Source organism: Lissotriton vulgaris, chromosome 2_1 (genome assembly GCF_964263255.1).
Source record: "Lissotriton vulgaris chromosome 2_1, aLisVul1.2, whole genome shotgun sequence".
Taxonomy (NCBI): domain Eukaryota; kingdom Metazoa; phylum Chordata; class Amphibia; order Caudata; family Salamandridae; genus Lissotriton; species Lissotriton vulgaris.
The window spans coordinates 1,346,887,282-1,346,901,642 of record NC_141687.1 but is presented as its reverse complement, the minus strand read 5'-3'; the positions used below and the strand labels follow the sequence as shown (position 1 = coordinate 1,346,901,642).

Here is a 14,361-nt window from a genome sequence, read left to right as displayed (position 1 = left end):
TGAACCATAGTTCCTGACAAACTTCCTATAGTAACCAGTCAGGCCCAAGAAAGCTCGAACCTGAGTCTGGGTGGTTGGAGGAGCCCAGTCCCTGATTGACTGTATCTTGCTCTCCAGTGGCTGAACCTGACCTCCACCTACAAGGTGGCCCAGGTATACAACCTGTGTCTGCCCTATCTGGCACTTGGTGGCCTTGATAGTGAGACCTGCTGCTTGCAGTGCCTCTAACGTCTTCCGCAGGTGGACCAGGTGATCCTCCCAGGTGGAGCTAAAGACAGCGATATTGTCAAGATACGCCGCACAGAAGTCATCCAGCCCAGTAAGGACTTGATTCACCAACCGTTGGAAGGTGGCAGGTGCATTTTTCAGACCAAAGGGCATTACCACGAACTGATAATGCCCACCAGGGGTTGAAAATGCGGTTTTAGGCTTGGCGTCCTCAGCTAACCTGATTTGCCAATACCCAGCTGTCAGGTCAAACGTACTTAAGTAGTTGGCCGAAGCCAATCTATCGATAAGCTCGTCTGCCCTTGGTATTGGGTGGGCGTCAGTCTTAGTGACTGCATTGAGACCCCTGTAGTCTACGCAAAACCTCATCTCTCTCTTACCACCCTGGGTGTGAGGTTTCGGCACTAGAACTACGGGACTAGCCCAAGGGCTATCCGAGGGTTCAATGACTCCCAGCTCCAACATTTTCTGCACTTCACTCTTGATGCAGTCTCTAACGTGATCAGGCTGCCTGTAGATTTTACTCTTGACGGGCAAGCTGTCACCAGTGTCAACCTCATGGGTGCACCAATCGGTCTGACTGGGTGTTAGAGAAAACATATGTCTGAACGACTGAAGAACCTGTTTACAGTCGCTCTGTTGATGTTCGGAGAGGCTGCCACAAAAGACAACACCATCTACCGAGCCATCGTCAGGATTCTGAGTGAGCAGGTCGGGGAGAGGGTCACTCTCCTCTTCCTGTCCCTCATCTAGGGCCATGAGCAAACTCATGTCCTTCCTGTCGACATATGCTTTTAGCCTGTTGACATGAAGCACCCTGCGGGGGCTCCGGGGAGTTCCCAGGTCGACCAGGTAGGTGACCTCTCCCTTTTTCTCCAGGATGGTGTAGGGCCCGGACCATTTGTCCTTGAGTGCTGCTGGGGCCACTGGCTCCAACACCCACACCTTCTGTCCGGGCTGGTAAACAGTCAAGACAGCCTTTTGGTCATGCCAAGCTTTTTGGAGTTCTTGGCTGGCCTTAAGGTTTTCAGATGCCTTTTCCATGTATTCAGCCATCCGCGAGCGGAGGCCAAGCACATAGTCCACTATGTTGGCTGCAGGCTTTTTGAGAGGTCTCTCCCATCCTTCCTTCACCAAACACAGGGGTCCCCTTACAGGATGCCCGTACAAAAGTTCAAAAGGGCTGTAGCCAACCCCCTTCTGCGGGACTTCTCTGTAGGCGAACAAGAGGCAGGGGATCAGGACGTCCCATCTACGCCGAAGCTTTTCCGGTAGTCCATGAATCATCCCTTTTAGGGTCCTGTTGAATCTCTCAACAAGCCCATTGCATTGTGGATGATAGGGTGTAGTGAACTTGTAGTTAACACCACATTCCTTCCACATAGCAGTTAAGTAGCTCGACATAAAGTTTGCACCTCTGTCGGAGACGACCTCCTTAGGGAAGCCCACTCTGGAGAACACTCCAACTAGGGCTCTTGCCACAACAGGTGCTGTAGTGGTCCTAAAGGGAATAGCTTCAGGATACCTGGTGGCATGATCCACTACCACCAGTATAAACTTGTGCCCTGATGCTGTAGGTGGTTCCATGGGACCGACAATGTCGATCCCCACCCGTTCAAAGGGCACCCCCACCACAGGCATTGGTATAAGGGGGGCCTTTGTCGTGCCACCTGACTTACCACTGGCTTGGCAAGTGACACAGGAGCGGCAAAACTCCTTGGTATCTTCGTTCATGTGAGGCCAGTGAAAGTGTGAGACAAGCCTGTCCCACGTTTTCGTCTGGCCTAAGTGACCTGCTAAGGGAATCTCGTGGGCCAAGGTAAGTAGGAAACCACGCTGAGACAAGGGTACAACCAGCCTCCTGGTCATGCCAGGCTTGGGGTCTTTTGACTCAGTGTACAGGAGTCCATCTTCCCAGTATACCTTGTGGGTACCTGTGGCGTTCCCAGCAGCCTCAGCAGCAGCCTGCTGTCTGAGGGGTTCAAGAGAAGGGCAGTCTAACTGGTCCTTCCCCAGGTCTTCCCTTGAGGGTCCCCCTGAACCCAAGAATTCAACTTGATCAAGTTCGAATTCCCTAGGCTCAGTTTCCCTCAATTCCTGTAGGTCAGCCTCCTCTGAGACTTGATCCTCGACCTGGGGCAAGGGGGAAGGCGCAGCCTTAACCCTACTGCTCTTTTTCTTGGGAGGTGTCTGGTCCGTTGTTCCAGGATCCAGCACCTGTTCAGTGGGGCATTTCCTGACCTGTGACCTAGTCACAGCGAACACATGTGCTGGCAAACCTAACATTTCCATGTGAGTCCGGTGCTCCACTTCTGACCATTGTGACGACTCCAAATCATTGCCCAACAAACAATCCACTGGGAGGTCTGGACTAACTACAACCTTCTTTTGGCCAGTTACCCCTCCCCAGGAGAAAGCTACAATTGCCATACTGTGATTGGTAGTGACATTGCTTGCATTGGTCACCAGGAATTCTGTACCTGGCATGATCTGTCCAGGGTCCACAAAGTTAGGCGTCACCATGGTGACGCTGGCACAAGTGTCCCTATAGGCCTGAGCCATCTTTCCATTTATGAAAGGCGTTTGTCGGTATTTGCCCAAAGTATTGGGGCTTACGTCAGGGGATACGTCCGCGTCCCCTGTACTGACAAGGACAGCCTGAGTGAGTGTGCCAACTAAGTTGTCACGCCCCTCAGAACCCAGGGTTAACCCTACTAAACCCTTGGGAGGCGCACTACCACTGCTGACTGTACTAGGGGGCACAGGTGCCTTAGGGGCTGCAGTGGCAGGAGTCTGCCCTCCTCCTTTCTTGGTGCACTCACTAAACCAGTGAGATTTACTTTTACAGTACTGGCACCATCTTTTGGATTGGCCTTCTTTCTTCTTTTGGGGAGCCTGACCCCCACACTCTTTGGGTTGTTGGGGACCTGTCGAAGACTTCTGGTCATTTTGTTCCCCTTTTGAATCTTTACCCTTCTGGTCTGCTTTCTTCTGACCACCTTGATTCTGGCCCTGGTTCTGTTTAACTCTTGTACGAACCCATCTGTCTGCCTTCTTTCCCAATTCTTGGGGAGAGGTCAGATCCGAGTCGACAAGATGCTGATGCAACAACTGGTTCTGACAATTGTTTAAAATTTGTTCTCTCATCATCAAATTATACAATCCTTGATAATCAGTAACCTTACTGCCCAGCAACCAGCCCTCAAAAGCCTTAGTGGCACAATTGACAAAATCAGACCAATCTTGAGACTGCGTTTTCTGGGTATCCCTGAACAGCACCCTGTACTGCTCAGTGGTTAGGCCGAACCCTTCAACGAGTGTATTTTTCAAGATTTGGTAATTGTTAGCATCCTCCACCCTTGTGGTGAGGAGCTTGTCTCTTCCTTTTCCTTCAAAGGAGAGCCACAAGATAGCTGCCCACTGACTCTGGGGAACACCCTGCACAGTGCAGGCCCTCTCCAAAGCAGTAATCCATTTGTGGATGTCGTCCCCTTGTTTAAAGGGGGGCACTATCTTACCAAGGTGTTTCGTATCGAAACTCTTTTCCCTATTACTAGGTACATTGCTGCCACCAGTGGGGACTGCCCCACTTAACTGTTGCTCTCTAGCAAAGGCAAGCCTTTCTTTGGCCAGGGCAAGTTCTTCCCTTTCAATCCTTAGATTGGCTGCCCTTTCCTTAGCTTCGTACACTCTCCTCTGAGGGGACGTCATCCCTCTCTGAGAAGAGTTGTGAGAGCCATTGGTTTGAAGGGACCTGCCAGAGCCTCTTGACAGAGATCGGGCTCGTCCATTCCCAATGTTAAGCTGACCTGATAGTGCCCCCAGGGGTCCCCCAGTACCGCTATCATGTTTGCTTAAGTTGGACCTGCTTAGTCTGACGACTTCTACCTGTCCCTTATCTGCCTCATCCCCAGAGAGATCCTCATCCTCATCCTCCTCCACATCTTCGTTCTCAGTTGCGAGGTGGATGAGGTCAGGATCGTCTCGGGTTCCCTCGAGGGGAGGCATGTCTCCTTCTGGATTAGAAGAGCTACGAAGTTTCTCAGCTCTTCTGGCATCATAAGTCTCCAAGAGACCAATCAGAAAGGACGTTGTGGGGTTAGACCCCTGCTGAATCTTCCTGGAGTGACACAGTCGTCTTAACTCCTTGAAGCTCAGCACAGTATATCCTGAAGGGATGACCTGTGGAGGGTCAACTGACACAAGGGGAGACCCAGAGTTTCCTCCTTTGTCCGACATACTGTTTCTAGTGTGGTGTAAGTGATGCACCTACCTACACTACGTGTTTACCTACTGTACCCTTGCTAAGAGTTGTAGCCAAGGTGTGCTAAGCCTTGAGGAGCTACAACAGCTGGTTCAGTAGAACTCAGAGTATTCTAAGCTTTTAGTTATATGTACTAACAGTACTTGTGCGATCTTTCAACAAGATATTCTTAGGATACGTGTGGTAAAACAACAGCAAGCTCAAATCCCAACCGCTGCTCACCAATGTGAGAAGTTGGCCCGATATGCAACGTTCGCTATTCTAGCGACCGCTATGTATCGTTCCAACGACCCTTATGGTGTTTGGTTGTAAGTCAACCTATAGACCAGCTATCCTAGTAGCGTGGATACGAGCAGTCTAAGGCTAAAGACTCGAGAGGGCGCGTTAAGCCAGCTGTTTACCACACATGTACCCCTTGAACACCCAGTGAAAGGACACCACACAAGTGTTATGAAAATAAACAGTATATTTATTAAGAATCACAACAGCCCTGTGCTCTTTATGAGGACAGGGTACTAAGCACAAACCAAATCTCTTTAGCAAATACTTCAAGTGCACAATTAAAACAAGTGTCCGAGGACACGGAAAGATTAAGGTCTCGGGTGGACCCGATAAGGCAAGTCGGAAGCGAGGGACTCAGGACCCTAGAGTAAGGAGGCTATGCAGGCACCGAAATGCCGAGTTACCTAGCCACGAGGGCTGCGGCTGCACAAGTCTTACAGGCGTCGGGGTCTTTGCTGACGAGCCAGGAGCCGGAAGAAAAGGAGTTGCTGGCCGGCGACCAGTGCTGAATAGTTCGTAGAGATCCAAGCCTGGATCGGAGATTGATGAAACCTGAAAGCAGAGGGGACCAAGTTCGTACTACTAGCCAGTAGTCAGAGGGTACCAGGAAGGCACCGGTTGGCCGTCACCTCGACCAGGTGAGTGGGCGACGCTAGGCTCTGCAGTCTCACGGACCAGGAGGCGTTGTCGGCGACCACGGTGGAGGTGCGAGCTGTCCCACGAAGGATGATGCTGTCGGCGTCGCTGGGCCCAGGATGGGGCAACAAGCCTTGGCAGATCTCAGGGCCACGTGGTGGGCCTAAGATGGCGTCTTGAGTGGACCAGGAGGGTCCGGGGTGCTTCTCGCAAAGATGGAAGCAAGGGCCAGTCTGGAGCAACCAGACCAGCAGTGATGATTCTCGGATGTCGTCACAGAAGGGCACAAGCCAGCGGCTAGTGACGAGACAACGTGCTGAGCAGCGAGCAGAAGGGCCCCACGCAGATCGTGGAGATGCTGGGAGACTGCACTTCGGTGCTGGAGCGGCTCAGGGTCGGGGCTTCTCGGACCCCAGAGCACTCACCAGAGAGTTACCTCGATGGTCGTGCTGGTTTTAAGAGCGTGCAGGTTCTGATGATGGCCGGTCCCTCGAGGTCTCGTCGCACCCACAGATCACAGCTGAGCTGATGACGTGGGTAGAGGTCAGAGGTGCCAGGGAAGCCGGTTCTCGTCGAGCTGGGCCGTCGGATTCCTTGAGGAAGGACTTACAGCAAACCGCAGAGTTCTTAGTTGGTGCCTGCTGATGCAGGGTGACTACTCCTTAGTCACAAGGGAGAAATCTTGAGAAGAGTCTTGAATGTCCTTTCGTAGAAAGTAGTTCTTGAATCAAAGATGATCTAATTTGGAAGGGTCCCCGCTCCGGTCTTTATTCTAAAGAAAGGGGCGGGTACATGACTAGGTCCTGCCCTAAGGGTGGGACCAGGAAGGGGGGTAGTTACACCCCTCTCCCCTGCCGGACTTTCCCCAGGCCAGGGCTGTCGCCCCTGGAACTGGTTCTAACCGGCAGATGCGTAGTGAGCACCGGGGTGCCACTCCGCCGTCACCTTCTCGCCAAAGCCCTACCTACCCAGAATACACAAACCCTGTCTGGGACGGTGCGAACACCGCCCTCGACAGGAAACCCTTTGTCCAAGTGCTCCTCGCTGGAAGGACTCCCAGCAGCAGGAGGTCAGACTCGTGTCTGTGGTGGCAGCATCCATTTTGTGGAGCTGAGGCTTCAGTTAACTTTAACCGGGGTTCACAGTTACGTACATGTCGTGTCCCTCTAGAAGGGTGGAATGCTAACCTCGTCGCCAGCATTGGTGAGAGGGCAGCACCCCGATTCGTATGACACCTTACTCGACATGCCTGGATAACGCGACACCGGAGTTACCGATATGGTACGCGTTATCATGGAACAGCTATTGGGTCTTGATTCCGCAAGCTGCAACCGGGCTCGGCTCGGGCCTGAACCTAGCTCACACGAGCCCATGCACTCTGCCTTCAGGATCGTTAAGGCCTGCCATAGGAGTGACTGATAGGAACTCGGGTGTCCATTGTATGGTTAGATATAGAGCTACTATACCTAAAGCGAAGGGTGGTTACACGTCTTCGCCCCAGCTGTCGTGCAGCCAGTTGTGTCAAATTTAGGAGGCCAGCCAGGGGTGGCATAATACATGCTTCAGCCCCTGGCGGCCCTGGGTACACCGATGCCCTGCGTTACGGGGTCTGATAAGGTGGCCCAGTACCAATTGGTAAATGCACCTAGGGTACATATCGTAATTTAGAAAGAGAACAGCCAGGCTGTGGGTCTGATTAGCAGGCCCACAGCCAGAGAAAGTCGTAAACCAGTGAAACAAAAGCAAAAAATCTGGGTGATCATAGGATTGCAGACCCTACTCTCCTACACTCCTCCTCGGACCCACCCCCTCAGCCTGGGACGACTCCTGGTTGCCGACCACACTGGGAACAGCACCAACACCCACCGACCATGCACGCAACCTAGGATTCATCCTTGATTCCTCCCTCTCCATGGCTAAGCAGGTCAAGGCCGTCTCCTCCTCCTGCTACAACACCCTCTGCATGCTCCGCAGGATCTACAAGTGGATCCCGACCGAAACAAGAAGAACGGTGACACAGGCCCTCATCAGCAGCAGACTGGACTACGGCAACGCACTCTATGCAGGAATCCCAGCCAAACACCTACGGCGACTACAACGCATCCAAAACGCCTCCGCCCGACTGATCGTCAACATCCCCCGCCGCAGCCACATCACCCCCCACCTGAGAGACCTACACTGGCTCCCCGTCGACAAGAGGATCATCTTCAAGCTCCTCACCCACGCACACAAAGCACTCCACAACGCCGGACCAGCCTACCTTAACAGCAGACTCAGCTTCTACACCCCACCCGCCAGCTTCGCTCCGCCAGCCTCGCCCTCGCCGCTGTCCCCCGCATCCAACGAACGACCTCCGGCGGCAGATCCTTCTCCTACCTCGCCGCCAAGACCTGGAACACCCTCCCTACCCACATATGGCAGACTCAAGACCTACTCGCCTTCAGAAGACTCCTCAAGACCTGGCTCTTCGAGTAGTAGCAGCACCCCCTCCCCTCAGCGCCTTGAGACCCTCACGGGTATGTAGCGCTCTCTACAAGTACTCTGATTGATTGATTGATTTAACCTCGGGGGGAAGGGTGGGGGAGGCAGTGGGGCCTTGGTCCCTTGATGCTGCAGTCTATTTCGAAGCGGCCCCCATACACCGGGAAGTTCCACTGTGCCCGCAGAGGTTACAATGGCGGAGTAGGGTGGGGATGCTGGTCATCGGCCTCAGTGGTAACAACCGTGGGCCTCCAGTAGAGGAGGCAGCCGGGTCTGGTGTCAGCATTATGAAGGCGCTCGGGCCTTTTTGATTGCCTCGCTGCACCGATTCGGAATACTTCCTGTAAAAACCATTACATTTAGGTGGCACTCAGAAGAAAACCCGATTTGTAATCTATGTAATGGTGCAGGAGCAGGATCTGGAACATTTATTATCTACCTGCACAAATGTGTCAGTGGTAAAGGCAAGGAAAAGATTTTTACAACCAGTTTATTCAAAATGCAGAATTAACTCAGTACAGGAATTGATTATTTTATGTAAAGTTCCACCAAACGAATTTGTATGTCACAATTTTTACAAATTTTTAAAATCGTTTTTAATTTTGTATTAGAATGAAATTTTTACCAAAATTGTTTGAATTTGAATATTGTGTATTTAATATTTGTGGTTCTCAGTGGAGAACCAAATCAAATACAAAAATAAAACTCTATGATGTCACTAAGACACATAAGACACATAAGGCCTCGCTGCAGCACCTCTGTGTATCTTGCCTGGTCTCGTAGGTTGAGATGCTGCAGGGCTCGTGGTCTGTGCCCCTCCGGTGCTGTATGGCGTTCCGGTGGCTCACCGTATTATACGTAGATCCCAGCCACTTCCCCTATGTTGGCGGCCGTTACCCGAAGCGCGCAACCGCCATCTTGGGAGATCAGCAGCGCTGATCTCGGTGATCAGGGCAGACCCGCAGGTGTCGTCTACCTCAAAAATTGGCAGCAATGCTCTGATCGTACTGTGTAACTTTTTGGGGTCTCTTGAATGGCATATGCGGAGGATAGTGATGGTTCTGGTCTCTGAGCTGCAAGAGCCTCACGCAAGTGCGGCTATCTTGCTTGCACTCCTTTAGCGCCCCCGTCATTCTGTAGATACGTGCCTGCATGACGATGTATGCTTGTACCTACAGAATGGTGAAACCACCGCCAAAAGTGGTCGCATCAAAGCACCTTTTTATTTTTCCCTTATTTTGCCAATACTGTACATCATTGACAAAAAGTATTTTGATTTGGAAACTACATTGGCAAAGTCAATAGTTCTAAATGGCGAGGCCAATTGGCTTTGCCAATGCTTGTTGACACTATGTTCCAAATTAAGGCCAGCAGCATAGACTGCATGCCAAAATGAGATGGTTTAAGCGAATTAGGTGGATGCAACCAGATTCACTGAAGAAATGAGAAGGCGTTGAAGGGGGAATAGGATAAAAAAGCTTCTCCTGTACAACACAGGCAGCGTTAGGCTTGAGGGCTCATAGACATCCTTCTTAATAGGACAGCAGTTACAAATATCCGTTTTGGGGATGTGGGTTTTGAAACAAAAAGTACACATTACTCACCAGTGTGATTGTTCAGAGCTTAAAAAACATATACAGTATGTTCAACTTTTCAGGGCTGTTTTCATGTCAGAATAACTAAAAAACGGACATGGTAATTACAAGTACAACCGAGGAAAACTCCAATGTGAAAAAACGGCACAAAATACAAATACCCTACTGCCACAAAAATATTTTAGAAAGGTGATATACAAATGAGGTCTTCAAGTGTAGCCAAATAACTGCACCAACAATTATCGCATCTGTGAAGTAAAGCAAAGCCACAAGGCACAGCTAGTGTTAAGGGATACCTGCTCAACAGAAGGTTTAAATGAAACTAGCCTATTTGGCACAGCACGGCATTCTGTGACACGGGGAGGTATAATGCCTTAGCATAACAGTGTAGCCCTTCTCAAATGAGGTTGATGTCCATCTAACTCCATTTCTTGAATTTGAGAAATAAGAGACATAATTTTTTTAGACAGAAGCTAGTGAGAGACAGAAGATGCACAGTTGTTAGACAGAACAACATTTTTAGAAACACAATAGCAGTGTTACACTCTGACACGTTTCTTCAGAAGGAGGGTAGAGGCACTTCCTCTAAGTTCCATTAAGCTATTGTTTTCTGGGGCTAAAGATAACCAGGGGGAAAAACCCCAAGATGTAATAGCAAAGGTAGAGTAAATATAATTTCTCTGCAGTCGCATGATAACAAACAGCGTGCAGCATGAACCTCTGAAATTAATAGCAAAATGTTTCAAAGTGGTTGTAAAAGTCAATAATAGATATAAAATAAAGAATTTATTAAAGTGTCAGAACAAAATCCAGATTCGATCTGAATGTCTGTTTCATTTTAAATATCAATTGGCACAATTCAAATTGACATTTATTTAGTTTTTCAAAGCAAAAACAAAAGGCTCCCAATTGCGACTGGGGTGTGTACAGAATTTTTGTTAAAGCATTTAAAAGGCTCACAATAGGATGACAGTTATACTTACAATTGAATCATTACTTAGGACAACATTCAAATAGATATATAACTATTATAAATATAGCCTGTTACTTTTGCATTCAGTCTTTGACAGCTAAATATTGCCAAAAACACCTTTTACAGGCCTCGCAAAATCAGAGAAATACGTGCTAATTCATTGGCTGAGTTAGCCTTACATTGAGAATACGATTAAGTGTGCAATTTATTTTTCACTACGCAAAATATAGCATGCAATTGGACACTTACCAAAATTTAAAAACCAAAATTCCTCTGAAGCTCCTTTGAGATCCAAATACCCCCCATAGACGTACATGCCTGCTTCAAAAACGACAGCACTGTGACCTTTTCTATTCGCTGGCCCTGTAAACTAAAGTATCAAATATCTCAAAAGCGGTTTTATTCAATCTAAGCAAAACGGCAAGAAAAAACGTAAAAGGTATTTATTGACCACTTCGATAAATATGAAAGAACTGCACAGGAGAAAACTATCAACAAGTTAATTTTTTAGAAAAGAGAATACCTCCAGGCGAAGGAGAAGCAGCAGTTTGGCAAATATTTCTCTACAGCAAGAAGTCATATCAAAACATGGCAGGAAATAAAACACATAATTAACGCTATATAGACAAAGAGTACAATACAGTATTTTAGGAGTCTGATTTTTGCCGTAACTTTGGTTCTGATTCGGTCTTGAGTATATGGCTCAATAATAAACATTAATTTTTAATACTTACTGCAATTGTCTTTATTATTAGGTCTCGTCTGAGACAACGCATGAGCTCTTGCTTTCAAGATAATTATCAAACTTGCCAGGAGCATAGTGCCCTCCCATTGTTTACCACGGATTGGCTTCATTGTCACGTATTTCCATGCCTATCTTTGATCAGCACATCCTGGTATAGCTCCCTCTTCATTCCTCCCTGGAGCATGGCCTAAGTACTGCTTGCATTCATTGCCCAGTGTCTTTTTACTGCTAGTGTGCATTTGGAGGTATTTTTTTTAATTTTATTTGAGCACTACACAAAAATGCATATGTTTGCAGGCCTTCTCCCACATCCGTCCTGCTCCATGTTTTTTATTCTTGCCCTGTTGTTGTTGCCCTGCCGCTCCCTGCCCGCTGTTGCTGAAGAGCCTTCAACTGCATGCTTATGTCGCCAGAGGGAGGGAACAACAAGCATTTACAATGCAACGGTCTCACCTTTGCAAAAGTTAGAGCTATTGACATTGTAAATGACACATTTTTTATTTATGTGCTGGTTTTGAAAAATAGATAAATAAATGGCATTGTCATTTACAATGCCAATAGCTTAATCTCTCGCAAATGCGAGACCTATTGCATTTGCACCCCCCCCCACACACACACACACAGAGCCACACACACACTGAGCCACACACACACACATAGATGTGGTGATGTGGTGGATCTGGTGGATGTGGTGGTGGATCTGGTGGATGTAGAGGTGTTGGATGTGGTGGTGGATGTGGTGGTGGTGGTGGATGTGGTGGTGGATGTGGTGAAAGTGGTAGTGGATGTGGTGGTGGATGTGGTGGTGGATGTGGTGGTGGATGAGGCGGTGGATGAGGCGGTGGATGTGGTGGTGGATGTGGTGGTGGATGTGGTGGTGGATGTGGTGGATGTGGTGGTGGGTGGTGTGATGGTCTTGCGCCAATAGTAAAGGAGAGTGCACGAACGAGGCGTTCTGAATGCGCTGGAGTCTTTTCTGGAGTTTGGCTGTGGTTCCAGCGTAGAGGGTGTTCCCGTAGTCCAGACGGCTGGTGACGAGGGCCTGGGTGACCATCTTCCTGGTTTCGGTGGGGATCCACCGGAAGATCCTTCGGAGCATGCACAGGGTGACAAGACGGCATTCACTTGCTTGGTCATCGTGAGGGAAGAGTCCAGGATGAAGCCCAGGTTGCGTGCGTGGTCCGTTGGTTTGGGTGCGATGCCCAGGGCAGGGGGCCACCAGGAGTTGTCCCAGGCAGAGGGAGATGGTCCTAGGATGAGGACTTCCGTCTTGTCTGAGTTCAGTTTCAGGCGGCTGATCTTCATCCATTCTGCGACGTCTTTCATTCCTTCCTGGAGGTTGGCTTTGGCAGTGGCAGGGTCGTTGGTGAGGAAGAGGATCAGCTGGGTGTCTTCGGCGTAGGAGATGATGTTGAGGTTGTGTTGGCGAGCGATGGCTGCGAGAGGGCTCATGTAGACGTTGAAGAGGGTGGGGCTGAGTGAGGATCCTTGCGGTACGCCGCAGATGACTTCGGTGGCCGAGGAACGGAATGGGGGAGGCGGACTATCTGGGTTCTTCTGGCGAGGAACGAGATGATCCAATCCAGTGCCGCTCCTTGAATTCCGGTGTTGCTGAGGCGCTGTATCAGGATGCGGTGGCATACGGTGTCGAAGGCTGCTGAGAGGTCCAGGAGGATGGGGGCATCAGTTTCCCTGTTGTCGAACAGGGACCTGATGTTTTCGGTGGCTGCGATGAGGGCGGTCTGGTTGCTGTGGTTTGCTCGGGAATCCGGACTGTGAGGGGTCGAGGGATCCGTTGGTCTCGAGGAAGGCGGAGAGTTGTCTGTTGACTGTCTTCTCGATGACTTTGGCTGGAAAGGGGAGGAGCGAGATGGGGCAGAAGTTCCTGAGGTCCGTGGGGTCCGCGGTGGGTTTCGTCAGGAGGGCGCTCAGTTCGGCGAGTTTCCAGCTCTCCGGGAAGGTGGCGGAGGCGAAGGAGCTGTAGATGATTCTTCGGAGATGGGGTGAGATGATGGGGTCGGCTTTGTTGAAGATGTGGTGTGGGCATGGGTCGGTAGGGGAGCCGGAGTGGATGGTGTTCATCAGGCGGGTGGTGTCTTCGGTGCTGACAGGGGTCCAGGTGCAGAGGGTGGTGGTGGGGAGTGCTTGTTCGGTGGTTGGGTGCATGGTCAGTGCGCTGAAGCTGTTGTGTATGTCGGCGATCTTGCTGTGGAAGAACGAGGCAAGAGAGTCGCAGAGGTCTTGCGAGGGTGTGATGTCGTTGTTGCAGGCGCTGGGGTTGGAGAGCTCTTTAACGATGCTGAAGAGTACCTTGCCGTTGTGGGTGTTGTTGTCCAGTCGTTCTTTGAATGCTGTCTTCTTAGTGGTGAGGATCAGCTGGTGGTGTTTGCGGGTGGCGTTCTTGAGGGCTGTCATGTGTTCTGCTGTTTGGTCGCAGCGCCAGGCTTTCTCGAGGGTGCAGCAGGTTTTCTTGGAGTTTTTGTGGTCATTGGTAAACCACGAGGCTTTCCTGCTGCCGGGTCTGCTGGGAGGATTCTTCAGTGGTGCCAGTTCGTCGGCGCAGTCGGTGAGCCACTGTGTGAGGTTGCGGGCTGCTTCGTCGGGGTCCGTCGTGTTGGTGGGCGGGTTCTGTCTGAGGGTGGTGGCGTGCTGGTCGGCGGTGATCTTGCTCCAGCTTCTGCGGGGAACCTGTTGCGGGTGGTGGTGGGTCTTGGTTCTCCTGAAGTTGAAGTGGACGCAGCTATGGTCTGTCCAGTGTAGTCCGGTGGAGTAGCTGAAGGAGATGTGCTTGCTGGAGGAGAAGATGGGGTCAAGCGTGTGGCCGGCGTAGTTGGTGGGAGTGTTCACCAGTTGCTTGAGTCCGAGGTTGGTGAGGTTGTCCAGCAGGGCGGCGGTGTTGCAGTCCTTGTTGTTCTCCAGGTGGAAGTTGAGGTCCCTAGGAGGATGTAGTCTGTGGAGGTGAGGGCATGCGGACTGACTAAGTCTGCGATGGCTTCGCTAAGTTGTGTGCGTGGTCCCGGGGTCTGTAGATGAGAGTGCCTCTGAGGGTGGTCTTGGGGTCAGTGTGTATCTGGAAGTGAAGTTGCTCGGCGGTGGTGAGGGTGTCGTCTGAGTCGTGATGCGAATGGTGTTACTGTGGACGATGACGAAGCCTCCT

The 14,361-nt window shown here is 50.5% G+C and overlaps 1 protein-coding gene across 1 annotated transcript in view; it reads right to left on the bottom strand.

The window, feature by feature from the left end:
* LOC147732589 (uncharacterized) overlaps positions 1 to 14,361 on the bottom strand; it is a 428,162-nt gene that overhangs the window by 125,451 nt on the left and 288,350 nt on the right. The window contains exon 6 of the mRNA XM_086957108.1: positions 10,709 to 10,829. Within this exon, the coding sequence (XP_086813234.1) occupies positions 10,709 to 10,829 (121 nt within the window). The remainder of the gene's footprint in view (positions 1 to 10,708; positions 10,830 to 14,361) is intronic.